The 27213-nt window shown below is 39.2% G+C and overlaps 1 protein-coding gene across 1 annotated transcript in view; it reads right to left on the bottom strand.

The window, feature by feature from the left end:
* Nucleotides 1–399: 399 nt before the first annotated feature.
* The window catches only part of dgt6 (dim gamma-tubulin 6), a 54559-nt gene continuing 27745 nt past the window's right edge, over nucleotides 400–27213 (bottom strand). Inside the window, exons 7-12 of the mRNA XM_083126141.1 lie at nucleotides 25807–26018; nucleotides 22000–22297; nucleotides 15104–15208; nucleotides 10754–10995; nucleotides 8922–9000; nucleotides 400–759 (exon numbers count right to left, since the gene is read on the bottom strand). Coding sequence (XP_082982267.1) covers nucleotides 578–759; nucleotides 8922–9000; nucleotides 10754–10995; nucleotides 15104–15208; nucleotides 22000–22297; nucleotides 25807–26018 — 1118 coding nt within the window. The 3' untranslated portion in view covers nucleotides 400–577. The remainder of the gene's footprint in view (nucleotides 760–8921; nucleotides 9001–10753; nucleotides 10996–15103; nucleotides 15209–21999; nucleotides 22298–25806; nucleotides 26019–27213) is intronic.

Here is a 27213-nt window from a genome sequence, read left to right as displayed (position 1 = left end):
GAGTGATATGATGAAATTGATGAAGAGATACACATAACGAACACCCATGCCCAGGCCAGGATTTGAACCTGGCACCTCTGGTGTCATAGCACACCGTGACAACTACTCTGCCATAGAGGTTGGCCGTAGGTTGTGAATTTCTTGCAAAATGAAACAAAATGCTACACTTTTTAGTTAAATTTCCATTATAATGAGATAATGGAGTGAAGAATAATTCTCAGATAATGCTTGTCAAAAAATGGACACACTAAGCTTTTCAATGATGTGTATTTGACTTTTCCCCTCCCATCTAAACCCAAGGGCTCAACATTTTTTAAGTCTATACTAGTCATTCTCTTTACCTATTCTAAAATAATTGCACATCATTATGCCTGATGCAAAAAGAAAAGACTATTCAAATACTAAAAATGTATAAATTTATTCACATGCATGAAATAATTACAACTTTTCAAATTATTATTCACATTCCATCCATTCACCATAACAATGTACATAAAAAGAAAAACACAAGAAGAACACTGGCATCATAGAGTTCACAAAGGTCCAGCCAAAACACACCTTCTCTTGGTCTCGCAGTCTACAGCATTTCGTCCTCAAGATCATCTGGGAGAGAGAACGAAGAGAGTGCACTAATGGGGGTGCCTGAAGGGGAGGAAAGCAAGGAGAGCCTTTTGGCAACCTTCATGAAGGGGCTCTGCTCTACAAGGAATGAGCAATCACCAATGCCTTGCTCATCGGGTGAAGAGTAGAAGTCCAAGTCTGGAATACAGAATTCTCAAATAATATCTTCACCTCTAGCAAGAAATGAAAGTATGTCTCAAGTACTTAAACCTGCAAACTATCATCACTATTAACTAAAATAAAAATAGCTCCACTATATTTTTTAGTGACCTACTGTCTAATCCCTCATTGTTTTTATATTGGTTTTACCCATTAAAAACCAAAAGTTGATGTACCAGGGTAAACTTATAATTTTGTTCATGTCTTTTATTTTACTTTCTTTTTGTAATAAAACAAATAAAAGGTATACATTATTGTTTTCTTCACATATTAAACAGTAAAAAAATACCTGAAATCAGTTTCTCACTTTGAAAGAAATCTATTCTCTTCATATAAAACACACACATTTTATTGTTATATGGTGCCTTAAACCCAGATCCCATTTTTCATTGTTATAAAGTTGGTTCTCTCTTCCAGAAAGTGCGTGTATGTATTGTGATCCAGTTAGGTTTCTTGTATACGTTAGTCTTGAACTTGATGCGATGGGTTGGGAGCCATACTTCTCGGTTTTTGAAGTTGGTTTGATCGGTTTGGCTGTCTACTTATCTTCAACAACCACCAGAATGCAAAGAAACCTAAAAATATACCTCCCAAGCTACTCTACGCAACCACACATCTCCCATGTGCGATGTGTGGTGTTCCCAAATTATCAGCGAGTGTTCTGAAGAAGACTCGCTGATCTCTAGAGGAACACTAGCAGAATTACACAATCAGGGATGAAAATCAGATGCAGTTCGTTGAAATGACAAACTTATTGGCCATTAGGACAAGTATCTTGGAATAGCATAGGCAAAACAAACATTTATGTACACTTTTACACACTGAGCCAGGGTGCGAAATCCTGGGGAGGATTTCCCCCACCAACAATCTTTCCCACCAAAAATTTCCAGGGGGAGGGGCGTTATTATTATAACAAACAAAGGATAAGCCATTACATTTAATATCAAATATACTTTACTAAGAATAATATCGAAAACGCACACAAATTAGTGTAGTTGGGAGTATTGAATGCTTTTCTCTCTCTCTCAAGAGAGAAGCTAGGTTCCACCATTGCAGGTTCCCGTCTTTAGGCAATTCTACAATTCTTGTAATATGGGTGCAAGAACATGCTTATGAATGTATTGTACAAATACACATGTTCACCTGAAGAAAATCTCACGCTAGGTATAACAGAACAAAAGCAAAACAACACACTTCTAAACTGATAACGCAAAAATCATCTTGCACTCAAATGCAACATATCTCTGCAAGTCAGGCACATTCATCAATCTGAAGGTGAAGAAGGAAATAGGAAAACACTCACCAGACTAAAAATGTTTAAAATAACCGTATTCACGCATGTATAATGCACGTGCGTATACAATGCACACCCTGGATTTTGATGGGGAAAGCAACAAACAATATCTCTCACATATAATGAGCAGTGCAATTCAGGTTCAAGAAATGGATTTCTTAGTTGTAGATTGTAAAGCTGTCGCTATGCGGATCAAGAGAAGAATATAGTCTTGTGTTTACAATGAGTCACCAAGTCACACCACCTCCCCCTTTTCCTCCACTGTGTTTAGCATCCCAAAGCATTCACTTCTGTTATTACCTTATTCATTCTGTAGTAGAAGCGAGATCAAAAATATGTTATGGTTTTGCAAAATTCAGGAAGTTATTTCCTATTATTTCTTGCCCCACAAATACTGCTGATACACATTCCGTGTGACGGGAGGTGCAAACTTAAATTCAGCCTGGAAAGCAAGTTTCTCTGTGTTGCAAAACGTTCTGTCACAAAATGAAAAGCCATGGGAAATGGCCATTTTACTTTTATAGTTTTTTTTAAAAAATATATTATTACCAAATAAATGCAACATGGTAATTTGTATTTGCACCTGTTGATTGACATGAACCTCTCTACGAGCGCCACTTTCCTATCTTCAATATTCAGGATTCACCTATGTGAATGACATTCTGGATAAAAATAGAACAACGAAGATTAAATATATTTTACTCACAATTAACGTTGTCAAAATTAAGGAAGATTAATTAATATTCGCAGAAGATTTCTAAAAATTAAAGAATAAGTTTGGATTATTACATATAAATTATAGAAAGCCGGAAAGAGCAAATGTCCAGATTATTATTTTAGCAATGCTCAGACAGATGGCAATAGCAACGGATTAACAAACTTTCGCTATATAAGCAACGAAATTTGCATAATAGAAGAGACATGCAGGGATTTTAATTGTGTATTCTCTTGCCATTTATCCTGCCAACAGAGTTCATACTCCTTGGTTGAAGATAATGCTGATTGAGGATTCTTGCAGAAACTTGAAGGGGGAGAGGTTTTTACTTAAACCCAACCAGGACCTTTCATTTGGTCATCACCAGCATAGTCAGTAATTTATGCGAACTCAGGGTTTCACTTGGGTACCTAATTCTAACCACTTACAAGAAGCTGTGATTCATTCACAGGAATATACAGCATCGATACATTAGTTAAGCTACATGTTCCTGAAGAAGCGGTTTACTGAGCTGGTGACGTCAAGAGACCAAAATAAATCTCACAGGCAATACAGAACTACAGTGAAATCAGACTGGTAATTGATTGAATCTGTTTGAGGAGAGAGCAGATTCAGATATGTATAGTTTCTGGCAACGGACAAGGTGTTACCTTCAGCCTTTCAAAACCAGTCCGATAGAGAAAGGTAATGATACCTGTGGGGTCCAAAGGAGCCAGACACAGGTACGTGACATGATATATATATATATATATATATATATATATATATATATATATATATATATATATATATGCTACATGCAATGGCATAGCATAAACAAGTGTGGTTTCACGGTGGCTGTCCAAATTATTCTGTGCATAATATGGACCACAGTTTTTGGTAGAAAAAAATGTAAAAAAAAGTTCACATTATACATGAGCACATATGGCAAATGTGGACTGCATCTTCAGATGGAAATTGAAGATGGTAGAAACGGAAGTAAGACCAAGACGAAGATGGAGGTACAATGTTGAGATGGACCTAAAGGAAATTGGTAGGGATGGAAAAGATTATATAGATCTTGCTCAGGATAGGGACAGATGGAAGGCCTGAGTTGCTGCAGCCATGAACCTTCGGGTTTAAGAAGGATCGAGAGGGGGGGATGGAAGTAAGTGATGGATGTGCACAGAAGCAATCATCCACACTTTATCTCAATCACCACTTCAATATGAAAATGCTGGGAGGGTCTACATAGCATGACTACAACCACAAACCCTGGTCTGCATAAGGTCACCAATAACCTTCCAATTTAACCCTCTGTTGGAATACGTGTGAGCACGGCGCTAACCCTGGGGTATAATTGTAAGATTTTTTAAAACTACTTTTAAGGGCCAGATAATGATATCACTTTCTGCTATTGTGTAGCCGTCATTCGGAATGTCTATGGCCAGATGATACCAGTTATATGTTGTGGCATTGTTCTCTGTATGTACAGACATGTCATTTTTACGACAGTCCATGTTCTGTGAACACCGCACTCACATGCATACCAACCGCATAATCAATTTTTGCACGCATATTTTATTTCTTCTTGCACTGAATTCGTGTTATGCCACTATTTTCTGTTTAGATTCTTCATAGTTTACTGAACCAAGTGATGAGAAAAGAGAAGACCTGGTTAGTGCGTTTCATCCTGAGGGCTCAGAAGATAATGTTGTTGAAGAGTCATTTATGACGGTTATTGTCATATGGCATCATAAGATTAAAAGAATGTAATGAATGTTGAGAACATTTAGATAATCTACGTACGTCCATAAACCTGTACACTACGAATTTCAGAGAATTCACGATAGATGGAGCGTAACTGCGGTAACGTATACTTATAATCACGTCAATTCCAGAAAATAACGCTAGATGGCACCATTTGAAAGTCATTATAAATTGTAAAATTCTTAAATAACATTTTACGTGAATGTTATATTGAAGTTAAATTCAAAGTCATTGTTATATAAATGCCTTTGTAACAAATTTTGATCTATTATTGTTGAAGATCGCTTTGTCATAAAATTTACCGCCAAAAAGTTTGCTGTCGCTTATGCACAAGGACATTTTGATGTGACGGTGGCTGCACGCAAGGACAATTTGCAGTGATGGCGATAACCTATAAAACTTACAGCGTGATATTCTCCATGCTATCGCGTAAATAAAAATAGAAAGTTTGTTCAAACATTTATTGCAAAAATATCTTTGACACATACATCAGCAAGTATTGTGATATTATATAACTATATAAACTGACAAATTATCCGAGTTAATTCTGTTGTACACAAAAAGACGGTGGGAAGAAGTAAAAGAAGAGGAAGAAAAAAAAGCGGGAGAGAAAGGAACTGGAAAAAATGGAGCGAAAGGAGCTTGGTGGTGAAGTGAGGAGATAATATATATTTCCGTGAAATTTCGGTGGTCGCACATTTGCGGGACAAGAACTGAGTATTGTTTCCATACCAGTAACGGATGAGGAATGTCTGCAGGAATTGGAGAATGAAGATGCATAAGTTATATGATAAAAGTATCATACCCAAACAGTCCGCAGAGGGACAGCGGCATGGCATCTTTTCCCGGCTTCACAAGGTAAGCTGTCGTTTTCCAAACATTTTTGCATGAGCTCATGTCGTCGCAAAATAGGTAGATCTATCAAATTAACAGTGTATGAAAATGCATGCATTCGTGTGAAGCGTGTGTCGCAGGATAATTTACACAAAAATCGTGTGGAACGTCATGGTGGATATTAACTGACAGGTGACGCTTTCATTATCTGGTTCAAGTACACATTGATAAAGAAACAAGAATCTTATATATTTCTATACATAATAGTTGAACTTTGTACAGTGTGTTACTCATTATTAGAACATTAAAAACCATATATGGTAAAGGAATTATGGTAGTTTAAATTTTATTTGGGGTAGTTGATCCTCCCGGCAAATTTCCTCCCACCTGCGCTTTCAGGCACTGCGAGTGTGACCTGTGGGGGGGCTTCCTCCAAAATAAGGGGAAAATACTGGTTGGAGTTCTCAGGTCTCCTGGAGCGTCACACATTGAAAAGTGATAATTATAGCAACATGGATCAAACTCCTTATGAAAACGAAATAACTTTTACGTGTTCTTTATCCTCAATATATTGGCTGATATGAAATTACAAAGTCGAATGTACGAGGTTTATTTTTTAATTGGGGGCCGTTTTGAAATAAAACTAAAACATGCAAAGGAAGAAATTTAATTACCTCTGTGGCTGTTTATATGTACATTCAGCTACTTCTCAACGTAGTTCCAATAGTTGTTGATACACTTGTCGTAGCGGTAGATGAGCGTTTATAGGCCCTCATCAAAGAAATCTGCTGCCAGGTCAGACAGCCAATCCGTCACGGTCTGTTTGGCTTCATCGGTGCTGTTGAATCGCTTCCCAGCGAGGAAAATCTTCAAGTGGAGGAATAGGTGATAATCACTAGGGGCGAGATCCGGACCTCATCCGCTCCCAGCCAAATGAGTCAATGAGCGACTGTGTGGCAGCTGCAGTGTGTGGCCCGTGCGTTGTCATGCAGCAAGATGGTACCGGAAGACAGCATTCCTCGTCGTTTATTCTGTACTGCTCAGCGAAGTTTCTCAAGAGCATTGCAATACACGGCCGCATTAATTGTTTGTCCATTCGGCAGAAACATTGTCGAACAGCGGTTGGCTCGTATCGTACTCTCAACATCATGCACCAATGAGTCCGTTGTGATTGAGGGGCGTCCTGATCGTGGTTCATCAGGCCTTAAATAAGACGTACCCACTTAGCCACTTTGCCTTCAACAATGACATTCTCACCATACACCTCATGTAACTGGCGATAAATGTCTGCCGCTTTCACATTTTTCGCAGTCAAAAACCTGATCACTGATCGTATCTCCCACTTCGTGGGATTTTCAATTACCTGCACCACTTCCATTGTCCACCACAACCACACCAAGCATTTCACAACGTGCAAATGGCATCTGTTTACGTGCAAGGCATGTTGGTAACTAACGCACATGCAGAAAATGCCAAGCATGCAGTGTTGCCAACGTGAGTGCAAAACAGCCCCTAATTAAAAAATAAACCTCGTACATCTCTCTCGTCAATAAGTAAGATATAATTTAATTTATTACTAATGGTATGCAAATTAGCTACATGTTAGGCAATATATATTTATGAACTATTTTTAATGTGATAAATGTAAAACGCTATTCAAAAAATGACAAAAAACTAGGGCTGAGCTAATACCGATATAGGCATCGGTGAGTACCAGTTGATTTTCTTTTACCGATACCAAAGATTTTCAGTGGCTAGAAAAGCAGCCAAAGGCAACAGCTAGTCTCAACGTTTGTCCTTTTTAAAAGTTCATTCACCCTTCCTTGTGACAGATTGGGAGACCAGCACAGGAAGTTCCCTAGATTTTCCTAGAAACACTGGATAAAATCCCACTCTCCTGGGAAGCAGATGACAAGATCAAAAGCATGGCTCAGTGAAAGCTGAACCCAAACGTGACCATGAAGGCATATGACTGCTTAGTTAACGCTGTGGAAATAAAATAAACCATTCACTGCAAATTCTTGCTTGAAAGCTTGTGGGGGTAAGATAGGTGCATGCTTTTAAACCACACGCCGTGCTAATCCCTGGTCGGGTGGTTGTGGAGTTCTTGAAAAAGAGGGATGAAGGTCGCAGTGAAATTAGCTTTGTTTTATCTACGTTCAAGCAGGAAGGGGATTCAGTAATTTCTTCTTGTCATCTTCCCTTCTGTGTCAATTCTTTTGTGTGACTGCCGGAATCTGCCAATGAGGGTTATTTATTTCCGCCGAGATTAGATTGAGAACATACGGCTTTGAATGACAGTACTACGGAAGATCGAGTTTTTGTTTCAAGTCCACTTTATGCACAGATAGGCTAATTGGGACTGGATCTACATTTTAAAGTGTGGCCCGAACCACTATCTACCTCCACTATCAAACCTTATTGATTACAAGGCGATGGCGTTATTACTGCAACATCGAGGAGGCCCCTCTAAAGAGTTACGTACACCACTACATACAATAATGTACATAAAATATTTATCAGAAACTTTACTTTTCATCAAATGGACATACCATTATTCTTTTTGTTATTTAACAAATATTCAATTTTTTACTTCTTTGACATTAATTTCCTTGCCAGGACATTTGTTTTTACACAAATTTTAGTGGTCTTAACTACACGTAAGCTAGATTATGAATATTTGCTGTTTTATCTCTGATTTTATCTCTTTTTACTATTTTGTAATAACAATATTTTTTAGTCAAGAAACAAAGAACAAAATAGGTACTAATGTTGACGTTCCTCAATATCTTATTCTGTGGTTACATACAACAATACTCCATACGCATCGGAGAAATTAAGTACTAATTAATAAATTTATGTATTATTACAAATCGACCTATAATTATATTAACATATTAAGTAGAAACACATTTATTATTATATTTCGGAGACAATTGACTCAGACGGGTTCCCCAACTATATACGTGCCTAGTGATGTGACGAGTTAGTATGACTCGGTAACTAGCCTTTGTTATTTTATACTGGAATTATACAACTATAGGCATCAGTATCAGTACGAATCGGTCATGGTATCGGTGTCTGAAAATGGTGGTATCGGCTCAGCTTTACAAAAAGCAATGAATTTCGTATGCGAGCAATACAAACTATTATTGGCTGCCTAACAATATCAACATTTATAAAATTCACATGACTTTCCTCACAGTATACCAACTGCGTTACTCTGAAACATGTATACCAATGGAGGGTTAAATCCCATCTCCACCCCTCATCCTTATCACCAACCCTCTCCATCTCCACATATCATATCCATCTTACCACTCACAATTTCCAACAAGCCTGGCGAGAGAGAGAGGTTTTTCCATGCCGTCTGCATCTTCACTCTAGACTTGGCAACTTTGCTGGTTCAACACTTACTTCAATTTCTGCAACTTTTATCTATACTTGAAGATAAGATGGTGGCAGCGAAAATTTAAGCTTTGAGCAGTTGAACAATGTAAAAATATCTCCACAGAAACAAACTTCCAGAACATTCAAATTTCCACTTACCTTCAGTCACAACTGAATAAACAGATCTTGACTTATTTCCTGTTGACAGCATGCAGGAGCCTGGAGTGTACGCAGGGGTCTGAAAAAATGCAAAAGTATCATGCAATTGTGACAAACTTGTTCCACTAAAAAAAAACTTAAAATATTATTCGCTGTGAATTTCTACATCATTGGGTGAAATGACTTGAAACAAATTTCTGAATCCCACTCAACTGATTGTCCTAAATGTTCAGGCACAGTATTTTTCCTCTGGTGATTCCTTCGTAATATTTTAAAATAAAATCATTCAGTGCAATAATTTGCAGTGCTTATTGTAGTTCTGGTTCATCTTATCACTGACTACACCATACAATCATCAGGTGAGCATCAGCAAGGATGAATAAGTACTCGTAATGATTGATTGGTACAGCATAGCATTGTGAATATAAATAATTAGATGTGTTACAACTAAAATAATATACTGTTTATAAGTGATTTAATAATTTATTCCTTTTTTTCTAAATTCAGCTTCCAGGAAAATGTGATCAACTGAAAAAGCAGCTCTTAATAAGAGAATTTTACCATAGCAGGGTATCTACCAAAATAACAAATACAAAATTCTTGACTCTTGACCTTTCTATCTTTTTTCTTGACCTTTGTTTCCCTAATTTTTCACAATTGAAATTTGGATAAAATGTGTGGCTTATATTTGGGCCAATACGGTACTACAGACGAGTGACAGTAAATTTCTGCCAATACCAGAATGGTGATAAATTACAAAGATAAAAATTTGCTGACAAAAGTCTACTATGCAAGTGCAAATATATATGGTTCATTCAATTCTTTAAGGCTGAGTCTGCTGCCACGCACGTGTCAGCAGTAAGAATAAGCGTCAAATTTGCTCCTGCCACGTAATTCGTCTGCTAAGAGGATGTTACAGATCTTAAGAACAAATGAAGACGATAAAAATGCAAGTTTGTGATTAGTGGGAATGAATGTACAGGTAATTTAGAACTCTTTTCTTTAGAAAGCATTTAGCAATATTATTTTAATGCTAACAGAACCTAACCTAACTACGAGAGCATTTAGGTTTATTATTAGAAGAATGCTAAGGGAATTAATCTTAAAACATTTTTGTGAAAGTAATCGCTACAACTACACAGTATGTGTTACAGACATAATTGCATACATAGCATGATGAAATCACGATAAAACAAAGACCGAGTCTGCTGCCACGCGCATCTCTTTTGAGGTTCCAGCAGCAAAAGAAAAAAAAAGGTGCTCCCCCTGTGCTTAGCACCACGCCATGAAGGTGTATAGGGGGTGTGGGAGTAACGCCCCACACTTTCTTGATCCGGTCGTGAGTGGGGGTGATGTGATCAGCATCACGCCCCTGACCACCTTTACCCCCCAGGGTTTCCCCCAGGTACCCATGTTATTCGACGCTGGGTGGGTGCCGGGGACGCTTCCAATGTTAGAAAAGTTCCCGGATTTGAACCGGCCGGGGATCGAACCCGGGACCTTGAGCATGGTAGTCAGATGCATTACCGACTGAGCCACCGCGGCCACTTAACGTAACAGGGGAAACTGCTATTGCTTTTTACCTAAAAAAAATACTATATAACTAGATTACATGAATTATGTAGTCATTTACAAAAATAAGAAATTGGCACAATTTTGCACTAAAATACAAGTCATTTATAGCTATATCAGCACATACCAGTAGTGTGTTAATCTGTTCCAGTCCTACAAAATACACCACCTCCTACACTGTTAATGTAGACAAGCATAATTCAATTCCTGTGCATTTTTTGGGGACACTTTATATCTGATGTTATTAAAAAATTCCCTACCTTCCTCAAAACTTCGAAAGGCGAACCCTCCAAGCTGCTGCTTGCATCTGCACCTGCTTGGAAGCGAGAGCTTATTGGAGTTTTCATAATACTCTGATATCCCGAAGGGTTTCTGAGTGTTTCCACATCTGCAAATGCAACTTTCTTCTGCTTTGCAGTTTTACTTAATAGCTCCTTCCTAAAGGTTATGCTGTCGACTGGCATTTCTCCAAGATGCTGCACGGAAGTTGTTACTACTGTGTCTGCAATGAAAAGTTATTTATTCTTGTACTAAGCCTTTTTGTCCTAAAGTAAAAATGACATATTAATTAATATGGGACAGACACTCCATCATTTCTTCAAGGGGTAAACATGAAGGTGCAGAAAAGGGTAAGTTATGCCCTACTTTATAAAAAAAAACAGACAATAAGAAACTTCATAACATGTTTGGTTATGAATAACTACAGACATGAAGATTTAGTTATATTTTTCCCTAAATTGCAATGTTCTTTTTACTACATTTCAGTGTTATGTTTTGCAGTTTAGTGCAAAAAAGGTAAAGGTAAAGTGTTCCCCTGTGCATAGCACCACGCCATGAAGGCGTATAGGGGGTGTAGGGGTAACGCCCCACACTTTCTTGATCCGGTCGTGAGTAGGGGTGATGTGATCAGCATCACGCCCCTGACCGCCTTTACCCCCCAGGGTTTCCCCCAGGTACCCATGTTATTCGACGCTGGGTAGGCGCCGGGGCCGCATCCACCGTTAGAAAAGTTCCCGGATTTGAACCGGCCGGGGATCGAACCCGGGACCTTTAGCATGGTAGTCAGACGCGTTACCGACTGAGCCACCGTGGTAAAGTGTTCCCCTGTGCATAGCACCACGCCATGAAGGCGTATAGGGGGTGTAGGGGTAACGCCCCACACTTTCTTGATCCGGTCGTGAGTAGGGGTGATGTGATCAGCATCACGCCCCTGACCGCCTTTACCCCCCAGGGTTTCCCCCAGGTACCCATGTTATTCGACGCTGGGTAGGTGCCGGGGCCGCATCCACCGTTAGAAAAGTTCCCGGATTTGAACCGGCCGGGGATCGAACCTGGGACCTTTAGCATGGTAGTCAGACGCGTTACCGACTGTAGTGCAAAATTCATTATTATTAATTTAAATCTGTGCTATTTTTACATGTGTTTCCACAGTTTCATTTATGTTTCAAATTTTCACATTGCCTTAGTTCTGAAAAATTTAGATAAATTTTAGTATTAATGACAAAAATCAATTTAAGGCTTAAGTTTGTGAGATATTACCAAATTTCTTGCAATTGGAAAACTATTTCGTCTCGCTGGTCTCTAAATATGAACTGTTTATTGAAGGATATCAACCAAATACTTTGAACAAAATCATATTTCCACTTTTCAGTCTCATCAGAATTTTTTTTTTTAAATTACTTTTCAGATGGTATTCCACATATTGTATCAAATGTTCACAGCAGTGCCAAAAAAGGGAAAGTAACTATTTTTTTACAAGAAATTTGAAATTCATCGGACCCCCACACAAAGATAGTTTATTTTTTCTTTGGCAGTCAAGGTTTAGTATTAACCCTTAGACGCCAAGGCTGATTTTCCAGGTATTTGCTCTAATACAGTGTGTGTTTTCAGGGGAAATTTGAAATTCTGCATGCTTCTAAATGGGATTTTATATTTCCAGGACTAAGTACATTACAGGTACAAATGATACCTCATTTTGTTCAGTATACTTTGGGCTAAAATCCTGATGGGGAAAAAAATCTGAAATCAGTTAGAAGAAAAAAAAGGGAAAGTAACTATTTTTTACACAAAATTTGAAATTCATCTGACCCCCAGACAAGCGACTGGAGGCTTTTGACTTTCTTTCCCTGCCACCTTCCCCTTCCCACTCCCGCTGACCCCACCTGGTCTATTGGCACAAGGAATGTCAGAAGGTCGTACTTCTATTGCCAAAACTGTTTTTTGGAACACCAAAATTGATGAAGAAGCGATGTTTTCGAAACCAATGTTAATAAATCGCATAAAAAAATCACAATTTTTTGGACATCACCTGATCCCCACCCCCCAATAGTAACAATGAAATTAAACTTTACTAATTGCTAATTACATACCTCTAGACTCATGCAGAACTCAAAACATGTATCTCCGATCATTATCAAAGTTACAGTAAGTTAAAAAAGTAACATACTACGAGAAAAAGCTGCGTGTGAAAACAGGTGTCACAAGCCGTCCTTAAGGGAATTACCTGCTGTGACACCCATGTCACGGTCCATTCTTTAAGGGTTAAATGCCATACTATTGGGTAGTTGCCCCACTTCCACTGGTTCACTGTATTCACTCACAGCACCTCCTTAAAGAAAAAAAAACACCTTCTAAACAGAAAGATTGAAGATTGCAATTCTTACCATTCACTCCAATAGAAAGTTTGCTTTAGCAAAAAGTTCCACAGTTCGAAGGGGCAGTCTTCTTTCCTTCTTTTAAACATCTCAAAGCCTTTAATGATAGAAAGTTGTCGCTTTCTTTCACCTGATTTACTTTTCTTCTCTTTGTGCTTCTCATTTGCAAATTATTCTTAATGCTATGTTATTTCGCAATTGCAGTGTGTACAAAATAATGTAGTTCTATCTAATGCATAAAGTCCTTCAGAAGCAAATTCCCGTGTACGATCAAATGCATTTACTGCTGGCTTGGGCGTGCTACTAAGTACACCACCAGAACAAAAAGGAAATGCAAGACTAAGCACAAACCATGCAGCCTCAGAGAACAGTGATTATTTGATGTTCCTGATTCAAACTGAAATTCCCTAACAATGCCCAAAAAAATCCCTTTCTGACCTCAAAATACAGTTTTGTGTAGACACACACACATCCCCCCTTAACCTCTTCCCCCACAACAAGTGTCTCTCAATGAAAATTTTCCCGTTCCTAGGAAACTTCCCTTCTGGGAAGATCCCTGCAGTGAATTCTATTTCAGGACTAGGTCAAAGCACAGTCAGTCCTGTTTATGCCTAACTGCAGTAAATGAAGCGTGACAATCGAACTTTCACCAGCCAGACTAGAAATACCAGAACTCATAGTGCTTTACGCAACTCTCTTTTTACAGAAGAAGTGCTATAACCCGGTTAGTGTTGCACATTTTTCAGCTTCTTTTGCATCAAAGTGAGAAATTCAGTGTTATTCTGAAAAATGGCATAATTTGCATTATTTTGTGATTCCAAAACACTGAAAACTTGTCACCTCAACCTATTAAAATACATTTCAAACACTTTATTTTGCTATTCTCAACTTTTCAGTGTTATCATTAAAACAAAAACTCACATCCCTATGAATAACTAACACTCACTCACTCACTCTCACACACGGGCTCCTCCCCCACACACACACACTTGACAATTGATACTGACAAATTGGGTTGTTTCAAAGATTCGGATGAGAGTGCTAAGTATACAATAAGTAGCAAGTGAGAAAAATTGAATCACTTGAAGTGTTATGGGTAATGACATTATATTCCAATATTTTCCATACAACATTCGAACAGTATTATTAACAAAGGGAGTTTCAAAAGATACTTTGTTTCCCTCACCACATTGTGGAATAGATCTTATAAAATGGGCTACAACTCCTTAACCATTGCTTTTTGCTGATATGTTTCACTTTTACATATAAAAGTAAAAAACAAAAGATCATTTTAACAAAGTGCTGCAATTAGGAGTTCAGGGGGAAATGCCCAATTTAAAAAAAAATCCAAAAAATTGCTACTTCGAAAATGCTGTGCAATTCTTTGAAAACTGGTGGATGAGCATTGCATGTACTCAAACAGTAATCTTTTCTTGTGGTTCCCACTGGATTCGAGTTCTGGTCAAGCCTGCATTTCTTGCTGAAATTTCTACACATGTTCATTTTTTATGATTTCATGTTGCATCAATATGTTATTCATTGTGGTATTTGTACACTTCACATCACTCTTTTGGTAAAGCAAAGCTACCTCTTGTGCAGGAAAGCACAAAAGGGAGGACGGAGGTAGTAGCCTGTACATTCCCAATCTATGTCATAGTGGAGGTGATGTGATCACCACCAACCTCCAGTCATCTTTACACCATAGGTATGCATTGAATCAGAGGCAGCACGACTTCCAGAGTTGCTCTATGCAGGGATGGACATTCCAACCTCTATCATCCACCTGGTACTGAACCTAGGTGTCCAACTTGGCACACGAATGCCCTACTAACTGGACCACCAAGATGGTCACATAGGTATTAAATATATTTTTTTGTACAGATGTAACTTCAATAAGAATTAAGCTTGAATTTTACGACATAAAAAACAAAAGAAGCACAGAAATGAAAAACTCACCCTGGCACGGAGTCAGAGCCAAAGTAACAAAACTCGACCTCCTGTCTTTCACTTTCACTCCTTGGAGTGGTGATGGGGGCACCAGGCACAGATTACTCTCAGCACCTGAAACAAAAAAGAATCTTAAGCTTTCATCGCTAGTAACAGGGAAAGGACACATTAATCATCACTATTTGGCACTCCATTGATGCAGGCAGATCAGTTTATTACTAAAAATGCTTACAATTGTACCAATTCAACATTTCTGCAAATAACTTGAAATTTAGTTTAAAAATCTGCCATTTTGTTGTATTTTTAAATGAACATAAAGGTAAATCCCTAACTACACAATTTTTTACAAAGGCAAAAACCTAGTGCAATCATATGGTACATATACAGGCCGAAATAGTGCGTTCCTGTAGAACAGCGAGGCACGGTGCGGATGCCGGCATTTTCAACCTGGAACGTCCCATTTATTTTACGCACATCTTGTAATGGCACGTCATGGCTCGAAAATGCAGGCATCCGCACCGTGCCTCACCGTTCTGCAATAACGTGATATCTCGGCCAGGAGTCGAAACAAACGCATGGTATAAACACATTATTCAAGGGCACTGTGTTCATTTTGAACTTCCTGTTCATCATTTATGACAATTCTACAGTGAATTCCATGGTAATGTTCCAAATTCAGTATGCTGATAGAGGTTCAAAATGTTTACCTAAGCAGAACATTTTAATAATTTTTATGGTACTGTAATAACTGGATAGGGACTTCATGATGCAATGGTAGTAACACTGACATCTTGTAACCAATGGGACCAAGGTTGATCTCCAGCAGAGGCACTTTAAAGTGTATGTCCAATCATGATTAGCCTGTCTAAGCATGACGAACTGTAGTAGTAACTCCTACGCTACAGATTACTATGCGGAGGAAAACCACAGGTTTTACAATACAAACGTTTAGTTTATTGATTGACCAGGGCCTCCAGGTCATAGTTCTTTTATTTGGATGAAATTTGGCATGAAGGTTTAATCATGTCTGGAAGGCTTGTATTCCAAACAATTGGTTCCTCCGAGGAATAATTATAGAGTAACAGCCTGTGGAAGAAGATGGTGGGTGCACAACATAAAATGTGACCCAAATCTGAGAAATGAACCTCAGAACTAACTTCAGAACTCTATAACTTTGGAACTATTTATGACATCCTAGTGATGTTTACACACCAAACCAATCTCTCCAACCAAGGAACGTGCATGTTGCATCAAAATACCCTCAGTTTGTTTACCTTAGGGAATAAAGTACTCCAAAATATGCCTAAAGATGCCTGACTTTTATATAAAAATGCATATTTTGTGTGCCTGGTGTTACAACTTAATCCACCCAGGTAGGGGGCATTAATTTTTATAGTAACCCTGATGTACGCTCAGGAGGCATACAATATGTTGCCTCCATACCTATCAACCAATCTATGTTACATGTGGCTGAAGATGCAAGAAATTGAGAAATCGCCAGAAAATGGTGGATTTTTTATATTGTGTAGAACAAAAGAGACAAGTGATATGCAAGCCAAGTTGCATACACTACACAATCAGACCTTTCCCTAATAGGTGTCAAAATTTCAACTTGTTATTTCAAGGATCTAGTAAAGGTAGACCCTTAAACGTTGGAAGCGGCCCCGGCGCCCACCCAGCCTCGAATGACATGGGTACCTGGGGGAAACCCTGGTGGGTAAAGGCAGTCAGGGGCGTGATGCTGATCACATCACCCCACTCACGACCGGATCAAGAAAGTATGGGGCGTTACCCCCACACCCCCCCATCATGGCGTAGTGCTAAGCACAGGAGAGCACTTTACCTTTTTTTTTACCTTAAACGCTGAGCGCATTTTCAGGGGGAAGTTTAAAATTGCGCAAGGTTTGAAATAAAAATTTATATCTTTGTAACTGTGAATACTAAGGGTCTACTTTTAGTCTGCACTAGAGCCTCGCAATAACAAGATTAAATTTTGACACCTATTAGGGGAAGGTCTGATTATGTAGTGTATGCAACTTGACTTGCATATCACTTGTCTCTTCTGTTGTTCACTATTTAAAAAATCCATCATTTTCCGGTGATTTCTCAATTTCTTGCATCTTCAGCCACATGTAACATAGATTGGTTGATAGATATGGAGGCAACATAATGTATGCCTGCTGAGCCTACATCAGGGTTACTATAAAAATTAATGCCACCTTCCTGGGTGGATTAAGTTGTAACAGCAGGCTCACAAAATATGCATTTTTAGATAAAAGTCAGGCATATTTTGGAGTACTTTATTCTTAAGGTAAACACACTGAGGGTATTTTGATGCAACCCGCATGTTCCTTGGTTGGAGGTTGGTTTGGTGTGTAAACATCAATAGGATGTCATAAATAGTTCCAAAGTTATTGAGTTCTGAAGTTAGCTCTGAAGTTTATTTCTCAGATTTGGGTCACATTTTTTGTTCCGCACCACCTTCTTCCACAGGCTATTACTCTATAACTATTCCTCGGAGGAACCTAATATTTGGAATACAAGTCTTTCAGACACGATTGAACTTTCATGTCAAATTTCATCCAAATCAAAAACTATGGTGTGCAAACTTTTTTCTGAAATTGATCGATTTGGCATGGAACTATCCATTTCTTTTCTCATTTGTCATTATATGAACATAAAACACTTTTTTTCACCTTTGGATTTATTTCCTCCAACATGTGTTTCTTTTCATAATTGGGTAGTATATAAATACGGAGAAACTAGTACTCACTTTTATCCGCGAAGCTGTTTTTTTCTTCTTTTTCGATTAATTTCAGTGGCCACTGCCACCATTCTCGTTGGAACTTGCTGCGCTGTTGCTTGGCGTGCGTCTTTTGTTCGTAGTTCTCTGGCTGCCGTTAGGTGCGCTGTGCATCTTGGTGCGTCGTCTTCTATTTCCGGGCGATAACTGCTGCAGTAGTGGAATCCAAGTGTGGTGCGCTTGCCCGCTATCGATGTTTAGTTCGTGCGGGAAGTGCATTATGGCATGCGTTTCCTTGATTTTGGTGTCTATGAGCGTGTGGGCAGTGTGTTTCACTCGAACCTTTTGAATTTTATGGCTATTGTATTTGATATGTCTAGCAAGACCAGTAGTGGGTTGGGCTTTTTTCGCATCTGCTAGGTGCTGTTGGATTCTTTCATTGACAGATCTGATGGACCTGCCGATATAATGAGCCTTGCATTCACACTCTGCATCATATACACCTGGGTTGTCAAGGGGGAAAAGGAAGTACCGTTTGTGCTTGTTCAGTTTATCAGTTATTTTGGAGATGGGTTTGTGCGCTACTTTGATGCCAAATGGGAGAAGGGCTTTGGCTATGCGGTTGGAAGTGGTGGGATGGTAGGGGAAGGCAAACCATTTATATTGGTCGCTGGGGGTTGGTTGTGGCTGAGCAGCTTGTGGATGGGTTGATTGTGGTAGGTTAGGGTGTCTGACCTGTATTTCCGCCTTACTGCACCAGGTGGAAAGTTGTGATTCAGTGTAGCCATGTTTCAGGGCTATTTCTGTGATGGTGGCTATCTCCTCTCGCAGATCCTCTTCTTTGCCACAGTAGGAGAAGGCTCTTCGATAAAAGTTTAGCCACACATTGGCTTTTTGCTTAGGGGGATGGCTAGAGAGTTGAGCCTGGGGTGGATGCTATTTAGCTTGTTCACTAGGAGGTTGAGTTCTTCTGCCTTTTTGTATACAACAATTGTGTCGTCCGCGTACCTTCCATATCGGATGTATTGTAGTTCTGGAGTGTGGAGTATCTCTTTTTCAGCCAGGTGCTTGACGAAGTTGGCTAAAGGAGCTGATAGCGGGTTGCCCATCGCAAGGCCCTCGGATTGGTTGTAGAATTTATCTTCAAACTGAAAGTAATTGTGTTTTAGACAAACTTCCAATAGCCTGGTTATCTCTTGTACCTCTAGGGCCGGGATTCTGTTAGTTGTCAGCCATCTTTCAACTGAATGCAGTGCTAGGTCTATGGGGATTGAACTGTACATATTTACTATATCAATGCTGGCTAATTTGGCACTGTCAGCTTGCACTATTGAAGTTACCAGATTTTTAGCATCGGCACAGTTGCGGAACACTTATGTTAGTTTGTGGTTGAATTGAGATATTTTGTTTTTTAGCCAGTTTGTTAGGTGGACTGTGGGGTAATTGAAGCCAGCTATCAGCCGGAATTTTTCAAAAAGTGTTGACCAACAGTGAAACTAGGAAACCTAATCCAGTGCACCAAGAAATCTCTTCTGTCCTCTCCGATTTTGGCAAATGGCTGAACACCAATGATGTTTGGTGTCTAAAGTCTGACAAAACAAACCAGTTCGTAATCATGCACAAAGGTGATTACTCCACGAAAGTGATAGACAAACTAAACAGTGACTCGTACAGTGTCATCAAAAAAGACCCCACAGATAGGTACAATAGAATTGTGAAAAATGCAGTGAAATCTAGTGCCATACTTAGTGAACAAGACCACAAATTCCTCCTCAACCCCCACCCTTCACCTGCCATTGCCTATGGCATTTCTAAAACTCATAAACCTGGAATCCCCATGCGCCTTATAATAGCTGGCTTCAATTACCCCACAGTCCACCTAACAAACTGGCTAAAAAACAAAATATCTAAATTCAACCACAAACTAACATACGTGTTCCACAACAGTGCCGATGCTAAAAATCTGGTAACTTCAATAGTGCAAGCTGACAGTGCAAAATTAGTCAGCATTGATATAGTAGATATGTACAGGTCAATCCCCATAGACCTAGCACTGCATTCAGTTGAAAGATGGCTGACAACTAACAGAATCCCGGCCCTAGAGGTACAAGAGATAACCAGGCTATTGGAAGTTTGTCTAAAACACAATTACTTTCAGTTTGAAGATAAATTCTACAACCAATCCGAGGGCCTTGCGATGGGCAACCTGCTATCAGCTCCTTTAGCCAACTTCGTCAAGCACCTGGCTGAAAAAGAGATACTCCACACTCCAGAACTACAATACATCTGATATGGAAGGTACGCGGACGACACAATTGTTGTATACAAAAAGGCAGAAGAACTCAACCTCCTAGTGAACAAGCTAAATAGCATCCACCCCAGGCTCAACTTCACCGTAGAGCATGAAAAACTTGGTAAAATCAACTTCCTGGACATTACCATCAGCCGTGCACTTGACAAATTCACAACCACCGTCTACAGAAAACCGGATGCAGGCAACCAGTACATACATGCTCTCTCTAGCCATCCCCCTAAGCAAAAAGCCAATGTGTGGCTAAACTTTTATCGAAGAGCCTTCTCCTACTGTGGCAAAGAAGAGGATCTGCGAGAGGAGATAGCCACCATCACAGAAATAGCTCTGAAACATGGCTACACTGAATCACAACTTTCCACCTGGTGCAGTAAGGCAGAAATACAGGTCAGACACCCTAACCTACCACAATCAACCCATCCACAAGCTGCTCAGCCACAACCAACCCCCAGCGACCAATATAAATGGTTTGCCTTCCCCTACCATCCCACCACTTCCAACCGCATAGCCAAAGCTCTTCTCCCATTTGGCATCAAAGTAGCGCACAAACCCATCTCCAAAATAAAAAACGGTACTTCCTTTCCCCCCCTTGACAACCCAGGTGTATATGATGCAGAGTGTGAATGCAAGGTTCATTACATCGGCAGGTCCATCAGATCTGTCAATGAAAGAATCCAACAGCACCTACCAGATGCAAAAAAAGCCCAACCCACTACTGGTCTTGCTAGACATATCAAATACAATAGCCATAAAATTCAAAAGGTTCGAGTCAAACACACTGCCCACATGCTCATAGACACCAAAATCAAGGAAACGCATGCCATAATGCACTTCCCGCACGAACTAAACATCGATAGCGGGCAAGCGCACCACACTTGGATTCCACTACTGCAGCAGTTATCGCCCGGAAATAGCAGACGACGCACCAAGATGCACAGCGCACCTAACGGCAGCCAGAGAACTACGAACAAAAGACGCACGCCAAGCAACAGCGCACGCAGCAAGTTCCAACGAGGATGGTGGCAGTGGCCACTGAAATTAATCGAAACAGAAGAAAAAAACAGCTTCGCGGATAAAAGTGAGTACTAGTTTCTCCGTATTTATGTGTTTGTTGTTGGTTATCATGATTAAATATACAAATGCCCTTCCTACAATTTGTCATGTTGTTCAAGAACATGCGAGAAAAGTGTGTTCAGCATATGAAAGCAGTGAGGCTGTTCACTGCCAAACCTTTTTTGATAGAGTGACCAGTATATGTAGTTGTGCCCAAAAAAGAATTTCATTCGTCATTTGGTTGCCTTAAACTTTACATTCGAGCACAATGCTGTGTGCTTTTCAAATGATATTTTCACCAAAGTGAACAGTTTCTTGCCTTAAACAGTAATCAAGATTATGTTTTATACACCTTTCAGATGAGGTAGCAAGTCCAAGTTTCTAAAAATTACATATTTTTGAAGCTAGGAAATAATACAGGGTGTCTACAAAAAGTTTGACACATTTTAATCCTGCATAAAACAGAAAAGAATAAAAATATAACAAATCTAATAGAAAGGATGTACAGATAAACTAAAAGAATGTTTATCCTTTGTTAGTACACATGTGCACGGTCACACAAAGAATATACAGTCGAAAAACAACTACTTGCCAGGTTAGAAGATATCAGCATTTTCCAATTTCCATATTCAACTCTCAACTTGTACAGAAGTTTCATCAATCACATTCATTTCAATATAGTACCAGTAGGTGGTAATAACGTAATGTGTTATTTTTTAGGACAAATTCCAATGCTTCTTGTAAACCCCTTTAAAAAAATCAGGAAATACGTATATCATGGTACCGAATTCCACATACCGTTAGCAGGTATTTCCGACTTCCAGTCGATCCTTGAGAACAAGGCAAGGTTCTCCTCTATCTTCTCCTGCAGGGCCCTGTCCATGGTCCCCAGTTTACCCTCAAGGTTAGCAAAAGACCTCAGCTGACTCCTGCAGTGACCGTATGCCCTGGTCAGCAGGGACAGATTCTCCTCCATGTTCGCAAAACCACCTCTTTCCAAATTCATTGCAAAGAATTCGAAAGCATGCCTCAAGCAACTCATCAAGTTCTGCAACATCATGGGGCTGTTTCCTGGTGGCATAATTTGCAGAAGGGTCTGGAAACGGAATGAACTAGCTATATCAAATAGCTTAAAGTGCACAGAACACACATAATAACTAAAACCTGTACCAGCAAACTGTAGACCAGGCAAACGAGAACAAAACAGCAAGTGCAAATTTTGACAAGCCGTACATTTAGCGTACAGACTAAGGTCTGTACCATAAGTCCGCACATTCCATGACATTTCCATACATACGGTCAGGACCGTACAGTTTAAAACGCTGCGCTTTCAACTCCTCCTCCTCTGCCGCTTTGCACGGTCCTGCTCCACAGTTAACTGGGACGGAGTACAGATCCACATATCTTTGGCAAATAAAAATGCAAACTTTCAGTTAGCTGGGATAGAGTAGAGAGGCACATATCTTTGGCAAATAAAAATGCAAAATTTCAGTACAAAAACAGTCAATTTCAGTGTAATCAAAAGCAGTAAATAAAATAAAATTTCGGTGTTATAGCAGTCAAAAAATTAGATCAGTATATAAAATGATAGTTTGGTATTAAAATGGTGAATATAATCTTAAATTTGATTTAAAAACTGCACTTATTACACAAAATAAACATATTCCTTCTAATAGCACATTAATGTAGTTACCAGAGTATTAAGTTTATTCCTGTGTAAAGGAGTTCATTTTCGCTTCTCAAATATTTACAGCACAATTAATCAATTTTCCCTGAATTGCATAACTCACAGGATAATTCAAACTTCAGAAAATATCGCATCGGTAAGTAAACTCTAAATTTTGAAGAGGTTTTCTCAGGCAATCAGCCAGGTGATTTCCGGAAAGGCTTCCGAGAGCTAACATCACTCTCATATTCAGGGAAAGAAGTGTGTATGAGAGTGATGTTAGCTCTCGAAAGTTCGGAAGCCTTTCCGGAAATCACCTGGCTAATTGCCAGAGAAAACCTCTTCAATATTTACCACCAGGAAAGCTTCAAGAATTACTGAATTTTGTGTTTAAGAGTCTATTTTGCATTTTGAAGTTCATTTCACATCATTTCGTGACAAAAGAGGATAGGAAAATGCACTTCACACCTTTCAGAAACATTAAAAATTAACATTACAATGTGTTATTTCAAGTTTCATTTTTTTTGTCAAAAACGAAATATGCACGCCTCTAGTTATAACTCATCTCTGCACACTAAAAACTACACCAGATGTTTACGTGAGACACAATAATGATAAGCCATGCAATTTTTTCCCCTTTCTAGCAGATTTGCTATACAATTCCTACATGCAACAAAACTTTATGTATATGTTGTGTACTTATAAACAAAAAAACTAAAAAAAAAAGGATATTCTACAGCACTATCTTCACTTTGTGCATTATTCATGTACATATTATTATTATGAAGAATTAACAGATAACAGTCAGACTAACATTCAATGTGTAAAATTCTACAAGCATTCCTGGTAAAATTATCTTCTTGTCACACCAAAACGTAAATGCCAACAAGACCAAGATCTATAAAATAATAGATGATAACCTGCTCTTCATCAACCTTTCCGATAACTATGATCATACTGTCAGTCTACTTTAATTATCAATCAGTACAGATGGACTACAACTTTTAGTTTGATATTCTAAAAAATACAATAAAAAGTGACAATTAAATGTATTATCTACAAGTCTTACAGTACCAGAAAGTAATGCAACATGGATACGAGTCATTCGTGGACGAATGAATCTTTGTAATGAGCAACTAAACTAGTTGATCAGGTCGCCTCTGAATAGGTCGCAAAGGAAGGACTAAAATGCACAGAATGATTTTCCTTTCTGGGAAAGTAGTCTGTCTTTGTTTTAACTGTGCACTCGCAATACAAAGGTCCAGTGTGAAGTCAGTGAACCAGAGCCAGTCACATGAGATGCTACTGTTCAAGGAGCATACAGTTACTGCACATCCAAAACCACTGAACTGTCCGACATCAACCTCCTTCCCCCTCAGCTTCATGTAGAAAAAGAGGGGTTCCACTGGTGTGTTCTTGAAGAAAGGAAATTTCCTCACCATATACACACAAAACTAAAGGCTCTTTTTTCTTAACACACACACATACCATACAGTTGTGGTAGGTTTCATCCTCTCTAGTAACTTCTTCTCAAAGCTAAAATCTAATTTCTCCCCAAAACCAGCTCTTGGAACAAGTTCACCAGAACAAATAAACAAAAATGAACAGAATTTCCTATCACAGTGATGGAAGCAATTTTATTCCTGTTATTGCAAAAACAGGAAAATCTTTGGGCCTAAAAGGGATGAGGAGACAGGAGAGTGGAGAAGGTTACATAATTTAGAACTACATAATTTGTATTCATGTCCAGATATTATTACAATAATTAAATCAAGAAGACTTAGGTGGGCAGGCCATGTGGCACGAATGGGAGAGGAAAGAGGAGTTTACAGGATTCTTGTTGGGAAACCTGATGGTAAGAGACCTGTAGGAAGGCCAAGACCAAGATGGAGGGACAACGTTGAGATGGACCTAAGGGAAATCGGTAGAGATGGAAAAGAGTATATAGATCTTGCTCAAGATAGGGAGAGATGGAAGGCCTGTGTTGCCGCAGCCATGAACCTTCGGGTTTAAGAAGGCTAGACAGTTAGTTAGTTAGTATTGCAAAAAGAGCCATGACTAACTAGCCGGAGAGATTCAGAACGATTTGGTCGTAATCACTATAAGAACCCTTCAAATGAAAGAATGCAGAACCGAAATTCAAAGAAACCATCATTTCATACCAGACTGAGAATCAGAAAAACGAGAGGAACAAGTTTCTGACTGAATCCTTTCGGGGAGTGGAATCACAAGAACAGACACCGGAAGTAGAAATGAACCACTTGTTCATTTTGCAACTTGCTCTCTTGCAGACACTAAAATGCATGTAAATTCCAGACTACAAAATTCAGACATATCCTGGTTTTCCAGATGCATACCAACCCTGATCTCACACACACTTTTGTCCTCAATACTGGTGCAAAATAGTGTAAACTTTGAATTTTGCATAATTTCCAGGACAATTAGACTCCATGAAATAGTCGCTTGTCATTTTTTGCAGAACTCAGAAAGACCAAAGTGCCATTAAAGTAGTGACCCGTACAGGTGGATAAAATCCAAATGACTCTTTCCGGTACCAGTACCACTGTTATCAGCTGCAAACAACATTGGCATCGACTCAGCCCTACTTTTAACAAATTGTATCCATGTTCTAACCTTTTAGCATACATTGCTCTTAACCTTTCCAGCCCTGAAGCAGAATCCAGATCAATCAAAAAAAAAAAATAGTTTGTGAAAAAGAAGTAACCAGTTTGGCCATTACCTTGGTTAATTTCACAGTACTGGCAACACATTTCATGAAATAACTTTTTCAAAGGAATATCAATTAAACTATACAATAAAATGAAAGCTATCAACATAGCACTTCAGACTATCTAGCAGAAACAAATGCAAAATACAATTTCAGTACTTATTGCAGCGCAAGTAATGAGAAATGAAGGAGAAAGAATGAAAAAAAATACCTGCTGGCTCAGGCGAAGTTGTTCAATGAGGTCCACTGCAACGCCAACATTTAGCTTCAATTCTGAGCCCTTGAGTTCATTCCTGCAGCCACTTATAATGGGCATCGATCTGGCGAGGTCAGCAGCCACGCTGACCTTCCCCACTAAATCTCCATTCTCCTTCCATTTGTTGCTGTTCTCTTCCACAGAGTTTGCAATCCTGAGTTTCCAGTCTGAAACACACAACAATGAGGAAACATTACTAGAAGACATAAAACAAAAATACAATAATTCTTATTTGGGAGCAGTTTTTATTCCTTCACGAAAGGTTCATGCTAGTTTCCCAGAATATTGTGAAATCAACACTTCAGAGAATTATTTTGGGTGAAAAAAAACCTTAGCCATGTTAAGTGTGTATCTTCATGAAGTGTCTAATGCTCCAAAGCAAGCTCTCACTTCATCCCCACAAAACGGACAGTTGATGTTCAATGGCTTCTACAAACTTGTTGCTTTGATGCTGGTCAGACTTCCTGTTTCCACTGTGTGACCCACCCAGCAGGAAAGGAGGTTCCACGCAGTGGCAGGTGAGGTGCAACATAGGGTTTCCCAGATATAAAAACACGGCCATGAAATTAGGTGGCAGAAGTTTGTGTTGTTGCCATGTTGGAGCACAACCTGCAAAGTTTAAGAGAATGAAAGATCTTGTTGTAGAGTTGGTCTCTGTAATGCACGTGATACAAACTGACAGTATTTGCTCGAAAGGTCAGGGATTACACAAAAGTGCCAGTCGGTCTGATGATTGAACGAAGTGATGCGTGGGAACCAGCAACTTTTGTCCCGCTCTCGCTTTGCTTTTCCCATACGTGGCACCAGTGCAATTCTGCCCAGCTGCATATTTTCATGGCCGTGCGTTTAAAGCACAACAATGGTCTGTATTTGTAATTTTGTCATTTTAAGTTGCTTCTCTCCTGCTTTTGGCTTGTCATAAGTGGTGCCTCTTTCAAACACAAGCAGTCATGCCCAAAATGGTCACACACAGTCCCCTGAAAAAAGCCAAAAGCCAAGAGATCATCAAATTTAAATTTTGAAACTTCGTACATTATGTTTTACTAGACTAAAACTAGAGTTCAAAATGTTTCAAACACGGCGACCAGTCAACTTCTCTTCTAAAGTTGATTTGATTTCTCTTACTTTCCTGTGTCCCACTTTCAGCTAATAGTAAAAATGAGGATGAATTGTAAGATGAAATGGTGAAAGGCCAATCACAAACACACAAGGACAGCACATGACACGAGCCCCATTGAGAATTATACTGGCCATGAGTCCAGATGCTGGAGCCTCACTAGTCTGGGAAAATGCAGTCCTGAGTACTACATGGAAGGAAGGTTGACATTCAGGTTTCTTGGGAAAGGGTCACACCTTACACCA

The sequence above is a fragment of the Lepisma saccharinum genome, chromosome 1 (genome assembly GCF_977018435.1).
Source record: "Lepisma saccharinum chromosome 1, izLepSacc3.1, whole genome shotgun sequence".
Classification (NCBI taxonomy): domain Eukaryota; kingdom Metazoa; phylum Arthropoda; class Insecta; order Zygentoma; family Lepismatidae; genus Lepisma; species Lepisma saccharinum.
Note: the sequence above shows the minus strand (reverse complement) of the source record. Positions and strands in the feature narration are given on the sequence as shown.